Below are 26,027 nucleotides of genomic sequence, written 5' to 3'. Positions count from 1 at the left end.
TATCATTCTTTTTAAATTTTATTTATTATTTTTATTTTATGTGTATGAGTGTATTGCCTGCATGTATGTGAGTGCACCCATGTCATGCAATGCCAGCGGAGGTCAGAAGAGGGCTTTGGATTCCCCTGGAACTGGAGTTAAGGACAGTTCAAAGCCACCGTGTGGGTGCTGGGAATTGAACCCAGGTCTTCTGCAAGAGCAGTCAGTGCTCTTAGCTGCTGAGCCATCTCTCCAGCCCCCATGACTTTTAATTTTTATAAAATACTATTGCTATGTGGAGGGGGAAGGCTTATAAGTCCTCACCCCTAACTGAGGAGCTATTGACAGTTGATGGCTACTGGGGAATGGAGTGTCAGTTTCCTTTAAGAGTGTGGCCTCTGGTAGGTCGATCATGCTCCAGTGAATCAATGAATGCCCCCCCACCCATTAGTGAATGGGCAGTACAAATAGGACTCAGTGGGTTATAACAAAAAGAGGACATGAAGTCGGGAGGAGAGTGAGGACTGGGGTATTTTAGATCTGGGGGGACTTAGGGGAAGGGTGGGGGTGAATATGATCAAAATACATTATGTGCATGTATGAAATTCTCAAAGAATAAAAAATTATATTTAAAAATGCCATTGCTGTTATGCTTATTGACATTTATGTAGAGGTGACTGACAATTAAAATGAACTAAAAGCCATTATATCTAAATTACTTATATATAATTTCTCAGATAATTCCTTCTGTGTACTGACAGAATAAATATTAATCTAATTATGAGATTGTCATATTTATGTAAATTTTAAAGCTCTCCAGAAACAGTGCCCATCATTTGAACAACTTTCTCCTTTTTAATTTCTGACAAATAAGTGTTAGAAAAGTTGAACACCCGAATTAATGAGTATCCGTTCTAAAGATGCTGCTCAAAGAGTTAAAGGTTCAGCAAAAGCAACTTTCAGTCTGTTTGCTCTGAGTTCAGAAATAAAGAACAGCTCCGTTGGAATTCGTTACTTCTCAAATACTCAAATATGAACTGAATTGTACTTGTCCCTCAAGTTGTGTATCATACAACTTAAATTCCACTCTTAGTAAAAGTTCTTTTTAGACAACAATAGAAGGCTAAGTTTCTATAACACATACTTTCTGTTTGACAACCTTGACATCGTCAATAATTCCTATGAAGAAATATTTTATTTTAGAGTGCAGGAACACAATACTCTGGAAGAATTTGCCACAGGCCATTCATCTTATGTTAATTTTGCCTTACGGTCTCACATTTCTCCCTTGTTCTACTAGATTGAAAACAATCGTTTGACACTTAGTTGGGTCTCTTTAGCTTTCTGTTCCCAGCAAAGAAAAACACTTTCATTTATGGCATACTTCAGACAACACAAGATAATACAGTTACAAAAATAGCAAATGATCATTATGGTTAGGTTTATCTCAAATGTAATCAAGTTATCAGGCTGTTTTTGGAGCCTGTAATTGTTTTTCTAAACACATTTTCTAAGATGTCATTTTACTGAGTGCTAAAAAATAAATGAGTATTTTTTTTTTGCCACAAATAAATGTACCTTTGAAGGATTGCTGTGGATGGAGAAGTTCATATTGCCCTTGATCCCTAACAAGCACCATCACTATCTGCAGTTTCTTTTTTAGTGTTGTCTCAGTGAACAATCAGATGTGATAGAGCTTAAACGTCATGATTAAAAAAACAGAAGTAAAAAGAATGAAAAAAAAAGTATCAAAGTTAAAAACAAAAGTAAAAAACTCACCACCAAGTAAGTAAACCTGGCTTCAAGAACAACAAAAATCCATGAGAGCTATACACTTTCTTCCCTGTGTTGAGACCTATAATTTTATTGAAAACACTATAGAACCCATGTATTGACATCAATGTAATATATTCTTTACTTCTTCCTGTTTGCTTTACCACTTCCTATGCAACAAAATTAGAGTTGAAGTCTCATCCTTCAAACTACACCATTAAGATTTCATTGGTAGACATGTGCACAAGTTAGTGCTTCTCGAGTGGTGAGTGTTCGTTAGGGATTATCTTCTGGCTGCACTTCTCTGAACTCAAGTTGAGCCCACAGTCCTGACAACCACTGGATGTGCTGTTTACATTTTCTTGCTCTTGCTAATTGCTGGACATTTCATATTTGCACCATGTATCTAGGCTAATTCAGGCTGAGGGGATTGATGCCACCTATGGATCATGAGCTGAATGCAGAAATATTTCAGGTTTGCCATTGCTGTCCTTTGGATGAATAGAATACTTGGGAAATATATAGAGAGAGGAAAATAAAAAATTGATAAGCTCCTAGGTTTGGAAACGGTTGTTGGAAATTATGAAAATGGAAGTTCTGCTCAGAAGACACGAGCATAGAAAAGCATGGAATGGCTACAGCTCAAATTTTCCCTTAAATGATAGAAATGGAAGTAAACATTTACCACCTTTTGGTCAAGTGTAGCATAACTTGCATTCATATTTAACTGTTAGTAATGGAGGTATGTGGAGATATACACAGACCTTAAGACAGCTGTTTTGTAGTATTGCATACAGGCTAGCAGTTCATTGGAGACAGAGTTAGAGATAAGCCTGAAGGTTAGATCTTAGAAGAAGGCAGTTCTTCATGCACAGCTTTTGTCAATCCTGATTTGCATTGAAAATAAAAACCATGGAATACCAAAATCAAAGGAGGGAAAAGGAGTCATCCCAGAAAGGGTGATGTCACTGGCCAGGACAAGGTCAGGCAAGGTTCCATGTCCTCACTCAAGTCCAAAGGTGCTGGTTTCTTCCACTGCTGTTACCAGCTTTTCATACAACATGGAGTATGAGGGATATGGTGGGAGATCCAGTCGGTTGAAGCATGTGTGTGCCCTGAATGGGGAGAAAATATTGGTCAGGGTGTTTGAAAGTCACAACTCGTTCTGGATAAGTCCATGACTTCAAAAGGAAATCAAAAGTGAGTGAGATTTAGGTCAATCACAAAATACTGCAGACAAACCAAGGCCATTCAGACATGACCGTTTTAGGAAATGGAAGAACCAGAAATGGGTACTTGTTATTTGTACGAAAGCTATACTACACCATAACTACAGTAGCAAACCAATGGTCAACTCTATGCTAACAGCCTGATTTGGAATAGAGAAATGAACTCAGACATGAAGGAGGCAGAAATAACATTACTACTAAAGGATCATATCCTAAGTAACCTTGCCTAGCTCTGATTTCTGGGTCTTGGTAAGCCATAATAATGCTTAGAATTCTTAAATCCAGTTCTGCAAGTCAGATGTGCCTGCCCTGTAGACAAGTTTGAACCCCCTGCCCCAGTAGAATACATATCACCTGAAGCTCAAGTGCCCCACTTCCAAGAACATCTGAGCTTGTGAGATAGTGCTCGTCTCAGCCTGGGCATCTTCACCCTGTCTTAGGCTCTGCTTGTGAGACAGTCTTCCTCTCCTCCCCAGCCTGGGCATCTTCACTCTACTGCTCTAGATAATGCCTTACTCAGCCTGGGCTTCATCCTTCAGGCCCATGATTGCCAGTTTCTGCCTTAGACCAGAAATGTCTTCCCTGACAGATAACACTTGGTTTAGGAAATACCTATGTGGATCTCCAGCACAGAGTGGACGAGGCATGAAGCACCAGAGTCGCTATTTCCCACCAGTTCTTTGTTTCTGTGAAACCTGATGATAAAGCAGGGGGAAAGGTTCAGGGGTACAGCTACAAGTTAATTTTATGCCTTTCTTTCCCTAGGTAGGGTGAGTGGTATGTTTCCAGCTGTATTTAGACATCAACCAGCACAAAAGAAGATGCAAATACAGCAAAATAAAACAAAATCATAAAACAAACAAAACTAAACTTTCTTCATTAGAATTTTATTGGGGACATGAAATTTTCATTTAATTACAAGAACTTTTGGGAAAATTGTATATTGTTTACACATTTGTTTTGAATTATATAAATTAGAGTAACAAACACTGTGCACTCAGGATAGTCTAGATTATATGGAGGATAAGGAGAGGAATGAGATGGAGGGAAGGTGGGGTTTTCTGTTTGGGGAGAGTCGGGAGAGGATGTTGACGTTTCTACCCAATATTCACTCCTACTCTTGGCTACAGCTCCCTCCTTATCATGATAGTTCCTGCCTGTCTCCTCTCCTACCAAGCTCTAGGACCTGCACAAGACAGCAGCATATCTGATCTTAGGCCCTAAGGACTTAACTGGGGCAAATATGAAAACAGATGTTGGCAGTGTTCTGTGATCATTGCTAAAGCATCAAACAGGCCCAGGTTACTTCAAAACAAAAGAGCAGAAATATTTTACCTAATACCAGAATATTTGATTGAAAGTAAAAGCAAAGTCAGTGAATTGAGGGCAACAATGACTACAGTGATTTTTTTTTTTTGACATTTAGAAAGACTGAAACTAGTACATATACTGGATTTTGGATGTTGGCTGAAGTAGTTAAGAAGAACATGGGCTGGAGAGAACTCAGTGGTAAAGAGCACTGGCTGCTCTTACAGAGAACCTGAGTTCTATTCCTAGTACCCACATGACGGCTAACAACCATCCATAACTCCAGTTCCAGGGGATCCGAAGACCTCTTCTGACTTCTGCGGGCATTGCATGACATGAGTGCACCTACCTACACACTCATACACATTTAAAAAAAAAAAAAAAAGAAATGCAGAAAAATCCCAAGTGCGTAGAGCTAGGTGAGCTAGTCAGCAGTGAGATGTAAGAACACGTCTAGATTTCCTTCCTCTGGCCATTTTAATGACTCTTGTGAGTAGAAATAGAGAAATGAAATCTCATTTATAAAGTAAATGGAACCAAATTAATTCTGAGGAAGATAATTTAAGAAATAAACAGTATTAGCAAAAAGCACTTATTCTGAATGCTCAATTACTTTACAAGTTGCTTCTACTGCATTTATTAATAGCTTTGGTTAGCTCCCCTAGATAAGTTCAAGTTTGGCATGAAGAATGAATGCAGTTTATGAGTAACTCATAATTGGTTTCAGTGTTCTTGAATGCTTTTCACACTTTAGGTCTGGCTCCTATAGCTCTGGATCTGTCACTGCTTGTGCATTGGACCACACTTAGCTGGGCAGGTGCTGGGTAGTGGGGCAAGCAGGGAACTAGGGCTTGGAAGACCCCTATCCTTATCCCAGGCTAGCCACTTGCTAATTTTATGACCTTGGGAAGGTCAGCTACTCTTTTTGATTCTCAATTTTCTCATTTGTGAACTGGGACTAATAATGCACTGTGTGTACTTCAAAGACAGAACACATGTAAGTGCCTTTCACAGACTGTGCATTATTTTAACGTAAGAGTCTCTTTAAAAAGTAACTATGATTGTGATAATGATTTTAGGAATTGTGTCATACTTATGGTGATGGAAGATCTTATCCCTTTTCACATGATCTACTGGCAAGTGAATCACCTGTACCTCATACTTGACAACTGGAAACTACACAGGATATTTTCACTCATACCACACCAAATTCTACTTTGTTGAAGTGAACTTTAAGCTTCAGAACTTTGAGATGGTATTGGATTTGGGTCATGCCAGTCAGTTCATTGTTTACCCCTATAATTTGTATCATCTAGCAGCTGATATCTATGAATCCTTGAAGTTTCCCAAGTTTTTGATCAAAAGCACAGTGCCTGAAGAAAGAATGCTCCTGCTCTCTGTAGACCACATTAAAGTTGCTTAAAAATAAACATACTGACCAAGACAGTTGTGAAGCCATGTATGCAATTTATACCTTCCCTTCATACAGTCACCTCCACTGCCTGACAATCCAAATGGGCATTGTCCTGCTCCCTGCTGAATCACTGCTTCTTCATGTTTGTCAATTACCTCTTGACCTGCAAATGGAGAAGCCTGTGTTCTATCCTCACCTGCTCAAGATCCTGAAAAGCACTTGACAACTTTTCCTCTTGAACATCTCTCTCCCCTTATCTTCCTTTGGGTTTCCCAATGGCTTCCATTTTCTCTCTTGTGCTTCACAATGGCTTCCTTGAGTCATCAGTCCTCTTCTGATAATGATTTGAAGAACTGTGTCATTACTAGAACCTAGAGAGCAAGGTTCCTTCCCTCAGCACTAAAGTGATTTTGAATTAGATAATTATTTGTTGTGGAGGCTGACCTGTACACTATAAGATGCTCACACAACCAAAAATAACTCCAGACATTGTTAAATGTTCTGTGGAAAGAATAAAATCACCCTTTCTAGTAGCTCATTAAAAACCACTGCTACAGAATAAGCTTATCACTAACAAAATCAGGCCTCCAACTCTGTCCTGGGCCTACATTCAGTTTCTATCTAAAGCAAAGCATTTTCAAATTAGAATTTTGTTTGCCACTTTTGGGCCAGTCCCACGACTCATAGCTCTGATATCGTTGGTTCCTTCTATGAACATGAATGCATCCTCCCCTGTGCTATTTCCACGGTACGTGGTACTGCATCTGGTATGACAATGTCTGTGCTCCTCTTTCTTTGCAGAGTCTTCCTCTGACCTTTCTGTTTTATGCTCAAAGCCAGGAAATTCTCTCATCTCCATGTTTCAGTGTCCATTCTAGAATTCTTGCAAGGAAACGCTGCTTGATGGTTCACATTTAGTAACATGGACAAGCTTTCTCACTCTCCACTGTCAATTCTATATTATTATTTTGCAATACATGGTCAAAAATTTCATATCATTTATAGTATTTAATCGATGGATTCTGTCTAGCATCTTATTTTAATGGAATATGTAGAGCACAGTATACTATGTACTGTAGGGAATAATGATAAAATCTGATATTAAGGAATTTTCACATATACACAGATACATGCAAATGAGTACGCATGCAGGCATATATGCATGTGGTAATATAGAGGATATGTCATTCTGTGTTTTATGGTTGAAAAAGTTTGAAAATCAGTGATCTAGACAGATCTTCTGTTCCTTCTGATCCTCTGAACTTGAAATTAATTGCATTTATTAAATACTCTAAGGGATGGGGCTTAGTGGCTAACAGCACTTGTTGTGCAAACATAAGGATATAAGTTTGAATCCCCAGCACCCACAAAAAGGTCAGGCATGGCTACACATGCCTGTAACTGCAGCGCTGTGGGGCACAGATCAGTGGATCCCAGGAGCTCATTGGCTAGCCAGCCTAGTGGAAATGGCAAGCTTTAGGCTCAGTGTGAGACCCTGTCTCAAGGGAATAAGGTGGAGAGTAATAGAAGAGGATATCTTATCTCCTCACTGGCACATAGGAGCATGTACCCCAACACCAACACAAGCCACATAGAACATGCACACACACACCCCTGTCCCCCCACCCCCAGTCTGGCATTTAAGTAACATCTTCCTTTTAAAGTAATTCTGCCAGGTCATAGTAGCCAAGTTCATGTGGAAGACCAGTTTAACATCCCAGTCTTCCTGCTCTACGACCTCCAACCCAGTGACCATAAACACTCACCTATAGTAATGTATGAAGTTTCTACACCAGGCACTGTACAATTCTATCCTAGAAGATACTATGTTCAATGCCATTGAACATGCTTTTTCAAAGGCAATTACTTGGATTGCTTTAAAGATTTTCATTCAGTCTGGGTTATTGTTTTTTGATTTTGTGACTCTGCTTGGAGCTATCATCTCGGAAATCACTTGTCTTTTACTCCCTCTCCTCCTCTTCCTTCTCTCCTCCTCCTCCTCCTCCTCCTCCTCCTTTTCCTCCTCCTCCTCTCTCTTCCTCTTTTTTCTTTTCTTCTGACATGGTCTCATTAAGTAGCTCAGACTAAACTGGAAACCGTTACATAGCCCAGGCTGGACTGAAACTTGTGATCCTTCTGTCTCAGCTTCCTGAGTGCTAGGACTACAGCTGTGTACCACCACATTTGGCTTGTCCTTCCTTTCTATAGAGGGAAGATCTGAGGAAAGAGTGGCTCCAGGTCACCTCTCCCAGGTGGGAGCCAGTATGCTGGGGCTCATAGTCCTGGAAAGCCTGCCACATGGCCTGGTTAGGACTTCCTGAACTATATACAGTTCTGGGGATTCACATATCTTGTCTTTATCGCTACACATAGGTAACACTTGTTAGGTTTTTGTGTAATTATTCATTAGCTCATTTTTCATTGTCTTCTCATAGGCAAGTACTTCTTAGAGTCCTCCTATTTCAGAACAGTCTCTTCTCCAAGAAACCCTCTAAAAGGCCCGAATCACATTGGTATTTTAGAGGGCATCTTGATCTAGATGTGAATAACCCATTTAGAAGTCCAATGTTTTCCTTAAGAACACTTTTTGTGAGCTAACAGTATTAATAGATACTTTGAAGCTTCCAAAGCAAATATGTATATAGCACACAATCGGTGTATCTTAAATAAGAGAAACAGTGAATTATTTCCTAAAGAATAAAGCAGGGGCTGGAGAGATAGCTCAGAGGTTAAGAGCACTGACTGCTCTTGCAGAGGACTCGGGTTCGATTCCCAGCGCCCACATGGTGGCTATGAACTGTCCTTAACCCCAGTTCCAGGGGAATCTGAAGCCGCCTTCTGACCTCCGCTGCATTGCATGACACGGGTGCACTCACATACATGCTGGCAATACCCTCATACACATAAAATAAAAATAATAAAATATTAAAAAAAAGAATAAAGCAGAGCATTGCATAAGACTGTCCTCTAACAGAAAGACCATAGACGGATGCTTTCTTTACAAGCTTGGTTGTACCTGCTTGCTTAGGATCATCACAGCTAAGCTTGTAGATTGTTACGTTCCCCAAGAAAGGAGGGGCAGGAGTCAGCTACACCTCCCAACCAACCAGTTGGTCCCAGTTGCATGAGGGGGAGGGACTAAGGGTATATAAACTGAGGAAGCCTTGGGGAGGGGCTTGTGCCATTTTATATGGCTGTGGGGAAGTCACCATCCACACTTGGATGAAGACTTTCTAGTGTGGCCTTAGGAGGGGAGCACCCACACTCCTGTAAGTAAATCCTCATCCATTGCTCTGTAAGTAAGCCCAATAAACCCACTGGTTTCCCAGACTTCAGGGACCACAAGGAGGAGAAGGTGGATATTATGCCTCCCAGAAGGAATTTTAGCTACACAGAGACTCATCAGGATGGTCATTTCTTGGTGTCCCACAGAAGGATCTTTGTCATTCCTTCCTCTGTATATTAGTTTCTTTTCTGTTGCTGTGACAAAATACCTGACAAAAGCAATATAAGTAAAGAAGGGTTTATCTTGGCTTAGTTGAAGGTATGGCCCATCATGGCAGGAAAGGTATGGCAGCAGGAGTGTGAGGTGGATGGCCACATTGCATCCACAGTCAGGAAAGAGGAGAACTCAGCTCACTATCTCTTTTTTATTTAACCCCAGGCCACAGACCATGGAATGGTGCCAACCTATTTAGCATGGCTCTTCACACCTCATTTAACTCACTATAGAAACTTCCACATGGACACACCCAAACATGTGTCTCCTAGGTGATTCTAGGTCTTGTCTATGACAATCCATATTGACCATCACATTCTTGGATAGTTTGTCTTGTGTGCTGACTCAGCACTTCTTCCTGACCACAGGGTGGTTTCTCATTTCAGCTCTTGATCATGCTCTCTGAACAGTCTGAGAGTCCCTTCTGCTCTATCCCCTAATGATTCCCCAAATGTTGGTTACTTTGAGACATTTTCTTTGAGTAGCTCAATCAGGATTAAGTCTCTGATTCACATTTTATATCACATTAGTTTTACCACCTTGAATTCCTCTGATTCTCTCTTATGTTGTAGTTAGTTATCTTCTGTCTGTATTTCCCTCTAGACTGTAGGCTCCTATGGGCAGGTGGCTCTGTAGCTTCCCTTTTTTCATCATGCTGCAGACTTATAAGGATAGTGATTATCAATGGATAACCCAAACTATATTTCCCTAAAATAACAAAGCAGAAGGCTTCCAAATAACTTAATTATCAAAATCTATTGCTGAGCTAGCTGTGTGGTAATCCTGCCTTTTTGGGTCTTATTTTCTTGCCAGACTTAAAGCAAGAGGTTCAGTTCTCAGTGGAACCATGAGGCTGATATCTTTTGGGCCGAAGATGTGCTGATTAGAATGAGTGAAATCAGGCCTGAGAACTACTTTCAGCTGTTGTTTTGCAGAGGGGAATGTTTACCAGTACTCATTATTGTGTATCTAAAATGAAACATTCTATCTTAGAGGGACGATTATTAAGATACAGGATGTTCTAAAGGGAGATGAAACATTCCATTCTGAGGGAAGCTCCTTAAAACTCAGGAAGTAAAAATTCAAAAGCTTCAGACTGGCTAAGATCAAGAGAACAAAAGACCCCAAATGCTGGAGAGGGTGTGGAGAAAGGAACGCTCATTCACTGCTGGTGGGACTGCAAACTTATGCAACCACTGTGGAAAGGAGTGTAGAGAACTCTCACAAAACTAAAAATGAACCCACCATCTGATCGGATCATACCACTCCTTGGCATATATCCAAAGGACTCATCATACTGTAGTGATACCTATACATCCACGTTTATTGCTGCTCTCTTCACATTAGCTAAGGAATGGAAACAACCTAAATGTCCCTCAACTGACAAATAGGTAATGAAAATGTGGTACATTTACACAATGGAGTTCTACTCAGCAGCACGAAAAGATGAAACTATGAAATCTGCATGTAAATGGATGGAACTAGAGTCTGTTATATTAAGTGAAGTATCACAAATGCAGAAAAGCAAGTGATGTATGTTCTCCCTCATCTGTAGATGGTAGCACTAATCCCTTATATGTGAGTATATATACTGATGTAACACCAGGAGCCAGGAAAATGGAAAGAAAACATGGAGGTAAAGGAAAAGAAAGAACCCAAAAGAGGGGGATAGTAGGGAACAGATGTTACCAAGGGGGAGGTGGGGAAAGTGGGAGTGTTTGGCTAGGAGGGGAGGAGGGAGGGGCATGTAGTAGACCATGGTGGTCAGGGAGGAGGGACCTCAGGAGAAGGGAGATAGTGGGAGGTAGGTGTTATTGGGGGAAGGATGGGGATAATAGGGGTATTTGGACTGGGGAGGGAGGAGGGAGGTCAGATGGGGGTAGAGAGAGTAGAGATGAATGGATCTTGGGGGGCTAGGGAAACCACAGAGGGAAATGTGTTGCCTTAGAAAACCTCTGAGAAATGCACATACAGTGTCTGAACACTAGTGCATGTTCAGACACCTGGGGGCTGTATGGCAAGGAACACAGTGCCAGACAGGAGAGGCTTCCCTTCCAGTGGTTGGTTCAAGAGATTCCCTAAATAACACCGACTATTTTCAGAGCTCCTGTTTATCTCTCATAACTGGAAGATAAGACCCTACTGCTGAAGACAGGACATACTTTGGACACTGGACTTGGAGCAATGGAGCAGGAAATGACCTGGAAGCCTTCTACCTGAAGTTTAGTTCTCATAGTTCTAGAGGATACTATGTAAGCTGCTAAGGGAGAACATCAATCAATGGTCCAACCCAGCCTTAAAGCCTATTAACTGTAATGACCAGCACAGCAAGCTACCTCTGTTGGTGTAGTAGTGGCACTGTTATCTGGGGGGTAATCAACAGCTATATAGTTGGACTTAAAGCCCTCTCAATGGGAGGGAACTCGTGGGTGGTGCTGTAAACACTGCCAAATGCACATTGCTAGAGAGGTCATAGATCTTAGGGAAATCCCTATCTCTGTCATATTGCTAGACAAATGAAATTTCTTAGCATGTCTAAATATGAATCCTTATATTTACAGACAAATATAGCATACACCACTCATCAAAAAAGCTTCTTTTTGCAACAGATGGAGGCTACTGCAGAACCTCACAACTGGTCAGACACAGAGTATATATGTCTGAGAGAGGGCCAGTTCTAGGTGACATATCTACAGTTCAACCTCTACACCTAAGGCTCATGGAACATAGTGGAATGGGGGGGTGGGTGTAGAGAGAAAACTAGTGCATCCCTTAACTCTCGCAAGTGAAGCTTCCTTGTACAACAGAGTGTGATACACACAGAAGACCACAACTGGCCAAGTTTTAAAGAATAAGAGACTTCAGAGTGTGTGTCCCTGGATAGGATTCCTATATTGAAACTCACCCACCCATGGCTCAGGGACCACTGTGGAAAGATGTTTAGAGCCAGGGCTGGTTCATGAGCATAGGGAAGCAGAGGCTTTCAGGCCACTGGAAGCTTGCACATGTGAACTTGTGGCAATGGTGGCACCGAGCACAGGCCCCATGCCAACTCAATCAGACAAGGGCCCAGAGTGGAGTGAGGGAAATGGGTGATGGGCAGGCCCTAGTCTGGGAACTACTGAAGACTGATTACTACTGGGTGAGGGAGAGTAGGCCTTACAATGATCTCTATATAGGTTGACTAGACTCCAGTGGATGAATTTGTACCAAAGGACATCTGGGTACAAATGCTTGACTGGATAGGACTTAACATGTATGGTGGAATACATGAGGTCTGGTGGAGGGGGTGGGGGCATGGATAGGGGCATGGATGAAGTCTAAATTTGATTAAGAACTGTTATACAAAATGAATAAAAGCCCAATAAAAAAATAATTTGTGTATGAGTGTATTGCTTGCATGTACTTAAGTGCACCCATGTCATGCAATGCACATGTAGGCCAGAAGAGGGAGTCAGATTCTGCCAGAACTGAAGTTATAGATGGTTGTTAGCCGCCAGGTGGGTGTTGGGAATCAAATCTCTGTCCTCTAAAAGAATAGCAACTGCTCTTAACCACTGAACCATCTCTCCAGCCCCAAATCAAGCCTTTAGGATGTGAAGTCTGGAAGCTAACTTGCATTAAATTCACACAATCTTTTATACCCTTTCTGAAAATACTTTTTTCTTAAAGAGAAAACCAAAACAACAGATCAGAGTAGCCACATTTGGAATACTTTTGATTATTAGCTCCTATTTTTAGATCATTTGACATTGATCCTAAGCTTGATAATGGACTTCATTCCACAGAAAATTTTTCCAACTGCCTTGATACACAGAAACCTTTGAAAATATAGACATTCCCTAAAAAAATTGTTTGCATGGCCACACACTTATATGTTCTGGGATCTAATACAGCCACTATAATGTCGATAACCAGAATAATTTTTTCCATCTTTAGAAACCTGCATGGGAACAGCAGATCTCACAGATCCAAAGCTACTGTGTGCATGTGAATGAACACTCTCCTGCTTCATCTCTGAATGCTGTGCATCTATTTGATTGTATATTGTGTTTGTATATTTATGCTTTCATTCATAGTAACTTCTCATGTTATGGAATTGATTTGCATTGAACATAAACTGTCAATAAAAGAAATAAATGCCTTAAAGAACAACAAAAAAAGAGGAATCAAGCTGAGTGTTGCATGGATTGAAACACTTCCCATTACTGACAGATGGACTAAGAGACCCCCTGCTTTTCACTAACTAAATAATATTTTGAGTGACAAGCAAGGAGTCTATTGTAAAGGATGTTCATCCAAACTCAGGTATCCAAGTATGGTCTTCCCTCTGCAGTGAGTTCCTAAGGTAGGAAGGAATTCTGTACCTGGGAAGGGATGTTATTTTCCCCCATTTCTCTATGCAGAAACGCCGAAGCCCATTGCTTCCTCGCAAGGCTGCGAAGCCTTCGTAGGGAACACTTGATGTTCCTGTGACAAACTGAAGTAATCGCAACCTCTGCTCATTATTAAAGCGTTCCACCGCAGCCCAGAACCATCGGATCACAAGATGCCCATCATGATAACCTGACAGAAAAAAAAAAAAACCAAATAAAATGGAGTGAGGTGGTAGAAAGAGCATGTGGAGAAAGGAGAGAGAGACAGGTATATTAACTGAATAGTACCTTTGGGTGTTAACTTTGCTAGTAATGGCTTTTAGTTAGGCAGGTCTAAAATAATTTAAATAATGAGGTAAAGTTTTAAAACAAAAGCAGATTTAGGCCATAGGTAATTTACAAAAGGACTCTTTGTTCTGAGAGGTGTCCTCTGAGATATTTACTTTATATTTAAGCAATTGTTATACAGACTAAATACTGGAGCTTTATACAAATGTAAGCAAAAATTAGAAAGGCTCAGCAGACACAGACTATCTATGAGTGCCATATTTCATCATGCCTTCTTTGTTCTGATATCTTAGCTCTTGGCAACAACTCAGGAGAGTCTAGGACAGACAGAAGCAAGTGGCAAGCCTGGGTGAAGATGAGAGGCTCCTGACAGTCATGACAACCCCTAAAAAACCCTGTACCCATTACGTAGTTGTTTTCTGGGTCATTCCTGGACCAAGGAGTTGCTCTAAAGCATGACTGCAAAGACCAGGCTTGGGGTAATCAATTCAGGCAAACAATTTACAACTCACCACAATGGTGAGAGGTATTCAAAGGCAGGAGCGATAAATGTGGGTAGAAATTGAGAAAATTTTAGAAAGAAAATGGAGTTTGAGTTTGGCATGTAGAGTGTTTGTGTGGTAAAGGGAGAGGAGATTTCTAGCGGAGGAAATAAATAATAATGGGAATGAGGAAGACATGAGGTGACAGCAAGTCAGCTAACACTGACAGGAATCTGATGAGGCCAGGAGGGAAAGGTGCTCAGACATCAGAAATCTTTGTGGCTCAGCAGAAACATTCTGGATAAACATTTAGACAGGCAATTTTTTTATCAGGTCAACCTAAAAGTCTGAGGAGGGTTTGTGGCTGATGGAATGAAGGAGGCTGAGTGGATGTCCCCTTGTTTTTTTCTTTCTATGTTATATTGATTGGAATTTCTCTCTAATATTTTACCTTAAAAGAAGGGTTTTGAGGCCTAAAAACCTAAAAAAATCTTTATGAGTAACAAGGCATGTGTGTGGGGAAAGAAGGCGTCCTGATTTGATGAGAATGATGTTTTAGAAAGGCTAGTTTGATGCCCTTGTAAGCAAACCTAGACAGAGGTAAAGAAAGCTAAAATTCCCCAGGAAGCAGGAGATACTTCCCTGACAGTATGACAGTATCAGGCTACTCAGGAGCTGGCCTGCAGAAGCTGAACCTTTGTATAGCTAGGCCAGGGGTTACTGTTGCCCGAATGGAAGTTCAGCTTAGAAGCTGTGAAAATACCTGCTTTGCACTGAAGTAAGGTCAAGTTTTTCGGCAGCTTCAAAAAGTGATAAATTTGGCTGAGGATATACTTCAGTGGTACAGCACTTGCCCAGCAAGCACAAGGCCTTGAGTTTAATCCCCAACAGGGCAAACAATAACAATAGCACTACTGAATTATATATACACACATATTGGACTACTACTCAGCCATATAAAAGAATTAAGCACTAAAACATTCCAGAGCATGGGGCTGGAGAGGTGGTTCAGGGGTTAGGTGCACTAGCTGTGCTTACTTAAGTTGATCCAGGTTTAGTTCCCAGCATCTACATGGTGGCTAACAACCACCTACAACTCCAGTTTCAGGGGATCCAATGCCCTCTTCTGGTCTCATGGGCCTTGCATGCACAGGTGCACTTACATAAATGCAAGCAAAACAATCATACACATAAAAGAAAAAAGAAAACAAATAAAAAACCCAGAACACAGATGAATCTCAAAACAATACGCTGTCAAAGAAGCCAAAGACAAGAGATCTTATTTTGTACAATTATATTTATATGACATTTCCACAACAGGCAAGTCCACTGAAACAGACTGGAGACTGATGTTTTCCAGGTGTCTGGAAGAGGGGAGTATAATGGGTAGAGAAAACTGCTTAATGGGTATAAGTTTTCCTTTAGGCTGGTGGAAGTCTTGCAGAACTAGGTAGAGGTTACAGTTGCACAAATTTTTGACTGTACTAAACCCTACTGAATTGTTCATTTTAGGACAGTCAATTCGTATTATATCAATTTCACCACAGTAAAGTTTTTTTAAGGAGACGAATTCTGTCTGTAATAGCTGGACTGTGAGAAGTGCTGTTAACTTACCTCCCCGGTACTCAGTGTTATTCCGCCAGTCATTCAGGTCAATTTCAGCGGTACCAGCTATCACCAGCTCCAGTTCCCTAGCATCGAACACCGAGACCAGCCTCGAGTCTACAACCTGAAATTATAGTCCAGCTTCAGCATAGACGACTATGTTCATCACTAGTACTGCTGTGTGTTAGACTGAGACAGTGCCTCCCCTCCCCTCCCCTCTCCTCTTCTCTTTTCTCTTCTTTTCTCCCCCCTCTCCTTTCTTGAGACAGGATCTCCCTGAAGCCCCAGCTGGCCTAGAACTTGCTATGTAGACCAGGCTGGCCTTAGTCTCACAGAGGTCTGCCTGCCTTTGCCTCCTCAGTGCTGGAATTAAAGGTGTGCACTACCATGCCTAGATTTGCTTCTTTTTTTCTTTCTTTCATTGTTATTGATTGAATTACTGGTCCCCCAGGAGCCTCCAGGAGGAGAGGCTCTACCACAAGCCTTCAGGGCTATGGCCTGCTTTCCACAGGTCATCTGGGGGTCTTACCTCATAGAAGCCCCTCACCAGTGCCTCAGTCTGCTGCACCACACCACGCTCCACCCGCCACTTCACCATCCTCTCAATGTACTCCTTCTTGTTCTTCTCCGTCACCTGGGTGTTGGCACCTCCAGACTTCAACTCTCTTTCTGTTACCTTGCAGAGAAATAGGAAGATCACGATGCTTATCATCCAGCGTGTCTCCTGAGGAGACATTTATATTTTAGGATAACAACACAAAAGTCTGTTTTTACTTCTCTGTAAGTTGCTAGGATGGCTTTGTTTGTTTAACACAGATTCTTTTTTTTCACAAATATTTTATTCTTTTCTGTTTAATTTTTTTCAACGTATATTTTTTATTGAAGTTTTGTGGATTTCATACATTTTAATCATATTTAGACCTCCTTTATCTGCACCCCCCCATAGCCTGCCCAAAGGATTTCACGCATCTGTCTTATATATTAAAGTCTAAGGAGTTGAGTCTGTGTACCCAGTTGTCTCACTGTGTGAGTTCATTCATTGGAGCCTGTTCAGCTTATCTAGCATCACTCCCTGAAAGAATATCAACTCTCCCTCACCCAGCAGTGATCAGCTGTCGATAGTTTCTCAGCTAAGGTTGGGGGCCTCCTTCCCATTTCCTCAGTTCTATGCTGGTTTTCATCTGATTGAGCTTGCATGGGTTTTGTACATGCTGCCACCATTGTTGTATGTTTGGACACAGATTCTTAAGCATCTTAAGAGCTACATTTTTGACCCCTGACTCAGGCTTCTGTGGGGTGAGCTTCCCAAATCACGCCATGCCCATCTTCCTACTTTGGGACCACCTGCAGTCCCTCCCACTGCCCCAGGGTCAGCTTCCCTGGTTAGTAGGGGCCTAGACCTTTGGAGACTGCCTGAGAGCACCTGACTTCACTGGACTTGGGCCTCTGGGGTGAGCATCTCAGTTCCTGCTGTGCCCATCCCCCTGCTCTGGGACCATTTGCAGTCTCTACCACTGCTTGAAGAGCTTAGACTCCCCTGCTGACTAGGAGGGACCAGCACTTCCATTTTCCATCTACTCTCCTTGGACCGTTGTCCTATCCATCTCAGGCTTCTCAAGTGCTCCTAACTAGCCAGGGCCGCTTTGCTCTCCTGGAGAGGTCCTGAGTAGCCTGGCTGGAGCTATCTGGTGCCTCCAATACAGAATCAAAAGAGAGAACCTGAAGCCTAGACCAACCAGATTTTTCATACCCAATCAGAAAGCAGCCAAGGTACATCAATAATACAAACAATGTTGAACTTCAACTCAACAAAGGAAGGTTTGAGCTTCATACCAGAATCACAAGCAACAGAAGAGATTCATTCACATGCCAAAACCACAATGAAAGAATAATAATATGAAAAACCAAAATAATATGTTTCCACCAAACAGCATCAGTGCTATAGAAGAGATCTGCAATGAGAACTCCCGAGAGATAACCCAGGACACAGAATTGAAAAGAACAATCATACATGTGTCAAAGTATTCAATGAATTTAAAGAATACACAAACAACTTAAAGAACAAAAGAAGAGAGGGATAAACTTCTGAATGAATTCACAAAAGAGACAGAAACATTGAAGAAAACAGGCTGAAATGAAGAAGGAAGTGAAAAACTCAATAAGCCAATTTGAAATGACAGGAGAAAGCCTCACCAGTAGAATGAATGAAATTGAAAACAGAATGATGAGATTAGACGATAAAGTTGAAGTCGACTGCTCAAACAAAGAACATGAAAAAAATTAAAAACATAGGAATTAAGTGTGCAGGAAATGTGTGACACCATGAAAAGACCAAATTCACACATCACAGGTGTAGACTAAGGAGAATATCAGGTTAATGGTGTTGACTAGATTTTCAATCAGACTGTGGAAGAAAACGTTCCCAAATTAAAGAAAGACATGCCCATACAAATACAAGAAGCACATAGAACATCAAATAGACAGGACCAGAAAAGAAACTCCCCACAGCATATCATTTAGCAAAAACACTAAGTGTACAGAACAGAGAGGACACTGAAAGCAGTGAGAAAAACAAGTCACATACAAAGGAAGACCCATCAGATTTACAGCTGAGTTTTCAATGCAAACTATGAAATCCAGGAGAGCCTGGACCAAAGTATTCCCAGCTTTAAATGACCATGGATGCCAACCCAGAATACTTTACCCAGAAAAATGATCGATCATAGTCCAAGGGGAATGGAAAATTTTCCATGACACAAATAGGCTGAAAGAATTCATGTCCACCAAACCAGCCCACAGAGAGCACTTGAAGCAATACAAAGGGCTGAAGATAGGACTGACTATACTCAAGAGGTTACAGGAACAAAATGAAGGAAGGTATACTCATGGAAACACCAAGTAAGATCAAGAACACAAAGTAAAATGACAGTAACCTACACATCTTTCAATAGTAACTCCCCAGTCAAAAGACACAGGCTAGTGGAATGAATTAAGAAACAAAATTTGGGGCTGGAAAGATGGCTCAGTGGTTAAGAGCACTGGCTGCCATTCTTGCAGAGGACCCAGATTTGGATCCCAGCACCCACATGGTGGCTAACAACTGTCCATAGCCCCAGTTCTAGGGAATCTGATGCCCTCTTCTCATCTCTGTGGGCATTGCATGACATTGGTGCACTTACATACACACAGACAATACATTTATATAGATTAAAAAGTTAGAAAAAGAAACAAAATCCATCTTTTTTGTTGTCTTCAAGAAACTCATCTCACGTTCAAGAATAGGCACTACCTGAGGGTAAAAGGCTGGAAAAAATATTCCAAGAAAATGGCACTAATAAGCAAGCAGAGGTTGAAATTCTAATATCTAACAAAATGGACTTCAAATTAAAACTAATCAGAAGTGATAAGGAGGGTCACTTCATTCTACTCAAAAGAACAATTGATCAAGAAGATACTGCAATCATGAACATATATACACCAAAGTCTGGCACACCGAATTTCATAAAAACAGTACTATAGGAGTATAAAACACAGATTAACCCCAACTCAATAATAGTAGGTGATTTCAATACCCCACTATCTCCAATAGACAGGTCAACTGGACAAAAAATAAACAGAGGGACATCGGAATTAAATGGCATCTTGCAGCAAATGGACTTAACAGACAGCTAGAGAATATTCCATCTAAGCACCAAAGAATATACTTTCTACTCAGCAGCCCATGCATATTTCTCTAAAAAATTGACTACAGGCGTTACTAAGGGGGAAATTGGGAAAATGGGAGTATTAAACTGGGAAGGGAGGAGGGAAGGACATACAAGGAACCATGGGGGTAAAGGGGAAGAAGGAACTCAAGAGAGGTGGGATAATAGGAGACAGGTATTATCACAGGGAAAATGGGGGAAAATGGGACTACTTAAACTGGGGAGGAGGGAGGTTAGACAGGGAGAGAGAGAGAGGAGAAATAAATAAAGCTTAGGTGGCATAAAAAGCCAGAGGGAAATGTATTAACTCCCTCCCTGCCCCCTAAAAATACATATACAATATCTGTGATATTGTGAACATGAGTGCATGTGTATACTTGAAGGCTGTATAGCAAGAAACACAGCGTCAGATAGGAGAAACCTCCCTCTGAGTTGTTGGTTAATGTAGACCAAGAGAAATCCCAAAATAACACAGGCCATTGTGACCACCCTTGACTACCTCCCAGAACTTGAAGTTAAGACCCTATTGCTGAAGTCAGGGCATACCTGGAGCAATGGAGCTAGAACTGACCTGGAACCCTTCTCCATGAAAACTAGCTCTCATAGTTCTAGAGGATACTATGCAAGCTGCTAAGGGAGAAAAATCAGTCAATGGTCCAACTCAGCTCCAAAGCCTAATAACCACAATGGCTGTCCTAGCAAATATCTCTACTGGTGCAGTAGTGGCACTTTTATCTAGTGGTAATCAACAGTTATCTAATTGGACTTAATGCCCTCTCAGTGGGAGGGAAAATCATGGGTGGCATTGTAAATATAGACAAATACATATGGCTGGAGACGTCATAGATCCTAGAGAAAATCCTATCTCTGTCATATCGCTAGACAAATGAAATTTCTTACTATATGCTAAATATGAACCCTTATATTTACAGACAAGTATACCATGTACCAGTCATCAAAGAAACTTCTTTTTGCAACAGATGGAGGCTACTACAGAGTTCCACAACTGTCTGCAAACAAAGAATATATGTCTGAGAGATGCCCAGCTCTAAGTTACAAATCTACAGTGGAACTTCTATACCTAAGACTCATGGAACATAGCAGAACAGGGGGTGGAGATAATATACCCTTTAACTCTCACCAGAGGAACTTCCTCATACAATAGAGTGTGATGCACAGAGAAGGCCACAACTGGCCAAGTTTTAGATAATAAAAGACTTCAGAGTGTGTCCCTGGATAGGATTCCTATATTAAATGTCACTCACCCGTGGCTCAGGGACCATTGCAGAAAAGGGGGCGGAAAGTTTGTAAGAGCCAGGGTTGGTGCATGATCATAAGGAAACAGTCTTCCAGGCCTCTGGGACCTTGCTCATATGAGCTTGAGTAATAGTGTCAGCACACAAGATCCATGCAAACTCAATCACACAAAAACTCAGCATAGAATGAAGGAAATGGGCAGCAGGCCCCAACCCCAGCTGAAGAACCACTGGCAACTGATTACTGCGGGGGGAGGGAGAGTAGATCTTCTTTAAGAGAGTCACTCTACATAGGCTGACTAGACTCCAGTGATGAACTTGCACCAAGGGACATCTGGGTACAAATGTTTGGCTGGCTAGGACTTAACATGTATGACAGAATGTATGAAATCCGGTGGGGGGCATGGCGGGGGACACAGATGGGGAAGGGGAATCTAAATTCGATTTATTATATGAAATGCACAAAAACTCAATAAAATATTTAAAAAATAAAAAACAGCTGAGCCAGGCATGGTGGCGCACGCCTTTAATCCCAGCACAGAGGCAGAGGCAGGCGCATCTCTGTGAGTTCGAGGCCAGCCTGGTTTCCATAGCGAATCCAGGCCCACTGTGGCTACAGGGAGACCCTGACTCAAAAAGACCCCCCCAAAAAAAACAAAAATCCCAAGAAACCCAAAGCCTACTATGTAATTGTGCAGACACAAAAATACCTTGCATTTTATGGCATACTTTATGAAAGTGACTTTATGAAAGTGACTTTGATCTATGATTACATTTGCTTTTCAAAAAACTTTCATAAAGTAGAATCATGTCAAAACAAAAGAAGGAAGACAATGTGGAAGTGAAATTAAGATGAGGTCATCAAAGAGTTATCTTTTGAACGAATGAGATTTTTTGTTATCTGGCTTAAAAATAAAATTCTCCTACCATTCATTCCAGCAATCCTGTACCCAAGATTGCATATTGCATTTTGTATATTGCAATTGGCAGTAGGGCCTCAAAGAGACAACCTGGCCACCCATGTTCATAGTAGCATTATTCACAATAGCCATAAGGTGGAAGAAATAGATGAATGGATAAAATTAGCATATGAATACAATGGAATATTATTCAGCCTTAAAAAGGAACATTTTATACATTTAATAATTTCTATTTATTGTTAGTATGTGTATGAATCTTGAGAAATTGTAGTAACTCAAATAGTCATAAAAAGCCAATGTATGTTTTCACTTGTATGAAATATCTAGAGTCAAATTCATGAAAACAGAAGTTGTATGATAGTTTCCAAGGATTAGGGGATAGGAGAAATTTAAGGGTGTTGTTTAATGGGTAGAGTTTCAGTTTTTCAGGAAGAAAGGTGCTGGGGAATGGATAAAATGGTAAATTTTATGCTGCGTTTCTTTCCCACAGTAAACAACGATATCTTTTCCAAGGCCACATCACACAAACCTGTCCAAAAACCTCTTCATTAACAGTGAATGTGAGGTCGAGAATGTCTGTGATGTTATTGTCCTTCATCCACTGTAAGCTCTGATGGAATTCCTCATCCAAATATTCTAGGTCACTCAAATCACAGGGCCTGGGTGGATTCAAAGGCAGCAAGAAAAACTGAGTGAAACCATTTCCAAATGACTTCCTGGCTTCTCTTCAAATATGGTTCTGCTGCTCTGGGGTAAAACATTAAGGATTTAGTGTAATAAACTATACTTTTAAGTGTACTGATGAATCAGTACATTTAATAATTTTTATTTAATAATTTCCATTTGAAAAGGAACTGCTAAAATTTTTACAATAATAAACATGAAATAATTATTGATTAGTGGGCTCTCATTTTAAAACAACCAAGTAATAAGAAAATTCTATTTAATAGAGTGACACAATGTTTATAACGTTATAATTTCTACATAAACTAATTCATATCCATTATATGATATTTTGCTAAAATGGTCATTTTTATGCTTACATAAAGTCTCCAAATACCTTCTTATTGTACTAAAAGCAATATATGGTATCTAAGCACTCAGAACAAGAAATGTACAGAAACATATCATGAATTGGGGCAAAATTGGCAAAAGGGCCAGAGACATGAGAGGTCAGTGCTGTCATCCTGCAGACAGGGATGGACAGAGCCAGGGTCTATAATACACTTACAGTTTCAGGAGTGCCTTATAGAAGGGCCTTGTGAAGAAAGCATCCAGAAGATACTGATGGATCAGAGCCAGGCCTAGGATACGGCCACTGAACCTGAACCTGAAACACAGATAAGACAAAGAAATCTAAAGGTTAGTGGAAATTTACATTGTTAAGTATTTTCACTTATACTTTGAATTCATTTATATATGTATATATTTAAATATTTTATTCATTATTTTTATTTTATGCGTATGAATGTATTACCTGCATGTAGTCTAAGTGCACCCGTGTCATGCAATGCCCGCGGAGGACAGAAGAGGCTGTCCAATCCCCTGGAACTGGAGTTATGGACAGTTGTTAGCTGCTATGTGGGTGCTGGGATTTGCAGCCTTATTTGTGGTGCTGGAGTTGAATTCAGGGCCTCATATATACTACAGCAAGTATTGTACCACTGAGCATCCTCCAGCTCAATTCAATGTATTTATCTTAACCTGCTGAATGAATTTGTCCATTGATGCTTTAAAGCGACACATTCTCCTTCTTATTCTTTACCGTAAACAATGATCATGTGGTTGTCATGTACTAAAAGGAATCTTCTCCCTTATGACAGACTGTGGTGATTTTTTTCTTTCAGACCTGTGGTATAAATACTCAAGAAGAAGAAAGTATTGGGGAAGAGAAATACAGGAACCCAGTAAGAGTGTAGACCCAAGAACACAGAAAATTGGGCAGTGTGGCCTTATTTATTCAGACATTTTATAATGTCACCTAAAAACCCCTTCTGGGAGATGAAGGGCTTGTGGTATCAATCATATATGGTAGCAAGGACTCAAAGACAGTGGGATGGCTTAGGGACCATTGCAGAGAAGTGGCAGAAAGATCGTAAGAGCCAAGTTGGTGCACGAACATAAGGAAACAGAGACTTTCAGGCCTCTGGGAATTTGCTCATGAACTTGCAACAACGGTGACAGCATGCACAAGATCCGTGCTGACTCAAGCAGACAAAAACCCAGCACAGAATGGGAGAAATGGGCAGTAGGCCCCAACCAATAGTAGGAACTATTGGCAAATTATTACTGTAGGGGGAGGGAGAGTTGATCTTCTTTAAGGGAGTGACTCTAGATATGCTGACTTAGACTCCAGTGGATGAACTTGTACCAAGGGACATCTGGGTACAAATGCTTAACTGGATAGGACTTAACATATATGACAGAGTGCGTGAAATCTGGTGGGGGGGCCTATAAGGGGCTCTAAATTTGATTAAGATCTACTATATAAAATGCACAAAAACTCAACAAAAATTGGAGGAATAAAAAAGACAGTGGTAGAGAGCTCCGTGCAGTCACAGTCTGGTAACAGATAAGCTGAGCAAGCACCATTATTTAATAACGTCTGCTACGCAAAGAAAGAGCATGGTCTTTGTTAGGAAGAACTGGTCGTGTAGACCAGACCACCTCCAGCTTTAAGGACACTTGCTGACTTCAATCCTTATTGAAGCAAGTTGTTTCCTAGAATTTTAGCTGGGCTTTGGCTAATTTCCAAGTTTACCTGGAGGTCGATACTGTAATTACACGGCTCTTTGCAGCTTCATGTCTGCCTGGTCTGGATCCTGTGGCTTTCTAAGAGGGCTTTGCCAGTTTCTGGGCTTAATTCTAAAACTGTAATACATCTTTTCTATAATTAGGTTATCATCTAATCATGGACTTAGTTATGATTTAATTATGATTTTTCCAAGCTCCTCCAAGTTGGAATTCCTAATTTTCACTGTTTGATATGACTCTTCAAAATCACAAGATAGTTTACTCTACAAATGCTACAGAAATGTTAAGATGAATATAGCATCTGATAAATCACACTCCAAATTAGAATTCTTAAAGAAGTTTGTTCTCATTGCATGAAATAGCATGTCAATGATATCAATATTGTTGACTCTGAGGAGACTAGAGGCAAACAGAGCCTCAGAGAAGTTGCTATGGGGCACTAGGAGGCACATGAGACAATAAAACAACTCATAGTCCTTTATCCCTCAGTGTTCTTTCTCGATCACTTAATAACTGACCATTCCCCAAATGGTAATCACAACTCGCTGAAAAAATGACATCACTTGTTTTTATATCAATACTGACTATCCTACCCTTATTCAATGCCAAGATCCTATTTCTAACATGATTGTGGATCATGACCACACAGTTGGTGATGAATGAGTTGAATCAAATTAGAAACAGACGTCCCTGCAAGGAGGCCCTGAAAGGCCACTGTGTGGAGCTGTGAAAGTGAAGCCTGAGTTATGTGTAGACTCCAAGATGTTGGACATGTGAACACTTCGAGATTATCTCCCAATGAGAGTTTATAGGGAGTAGAACCAGTCCAAGAAAGAAATGTATGATTTAGGTGACAAAGTTGGAGTGGCAGAGCCACCTAAACTCTTTGAAGATGCAGCCCCAGACCCTAGGCATGGCACTATAGGATTTGGCACTTTCGCTTGCTGGGTTTCTATCTTGCTTCCTTCCAGTCTTTCTTCACTGTGCCCTCATTATTCCCTTTTGGAATTGAAATATACCTTCCACATTCCTATTTTATATTGGAAGTATATAGCTTGGTTTCAATTTTTTAAAAATTATTTATTTAATAACCATATACTTAGAAAAAGCATTTCATTACAACAGCATTGACATATTCAATAACAATTTCCAGAGCTAAGATGCATCTCTTTCAAAATTGGCTGTAAATTTTTAGGTTTACAGTTGAATTGATACAGTTATACAATATTGTACTCTGTATAAACCCTGTAAGACATAAAATTAAATGAGGTTTTAAACGTTGAAAAAGATCTCCATTTCATTATTAAAATACACAGTTTCATACATAAAAATTCATTTTTAATACAATTAACACTAAAATGCACATACATTTGTAATCTCTATATATCTGATTATTACTAGTCATAGTCGGTTACTTTCTGAGCTCCTTGGCATCTGAAC

At 40.6% G+C, this 26,027-nt stretch overlaps 1 protein-coding gene across 7 annotated transcripts in view; it reads right to left on the bottom strand.

The window, feature by feature from the left end:
- Positions 1-212: 212 nt before the first annotated feature.
- Positions 213-26,027, bottom strand: part of Hecw1 (HECT, C2 and WW domain containing E3 ubiquitin protein ligase 1) — a 492,247-nt gene continuing 466,432 nt past the window's right edge. For 5 of the 7 annotated variants that reach the window (XM_008836281.3, XM_008836285.2, XM_008836283.2 and 2 more), the window contains 6 exons: positions 23,065-23,163; positions 22,363-22,492; positions 16,483-16,629; positions 15,963-16,077; positions 13,570-13,768; positions 5,615-6,037 (listed from right to left, as the gene is read on the bottom strand). In XM_008836281.3, coding sequence (XP_008834503.1) covers positions 5,896-6,037; positions 13,570-13,768; positions 15,963-16,077; positions 16,483-16,629; positions 22,363-22,492; positions 23,065-23,163 — 832 coding nt within the window. In that variant the 3' untranslated portion in view covers positions 5,615-5,895. Of the gene's footprint in view, positions 2,868-5,614; positions 6,038-13,569; positions 13,769-15,962; positions 16,078-16,482; positions 16,630-22,362; positions 22,493-23,064; positions 23,164-26,027 lie in introns of those variants that run through there. The other 2 variants (XM_008836284.1, XM_008836287.1) reach the window with 1 other exon arrangement.

Source organism: Nannospalax galili, unplaced genomic scaffold (assembly GCF_000622305.1).
Source record: "Nannospalax galili isolate Female #2095 unplaced genomic scaffold, S.galili_v1.0 scaffold54, whole genome shotgun sequence".
In the NCBI taxonomy this organism is placed as follows: domain Eukaryota; kingdom Metazoa; phylum Chordata; class Mammalia; order Rodentia; family Spalacidae; genus Nannospalax; species Nannospalax galili.
The sequence above is the reverse complement of the archived record's forward strand: the minus strand, read 5'-3'. Positions and strand labels throughout refer to the sequence as shown.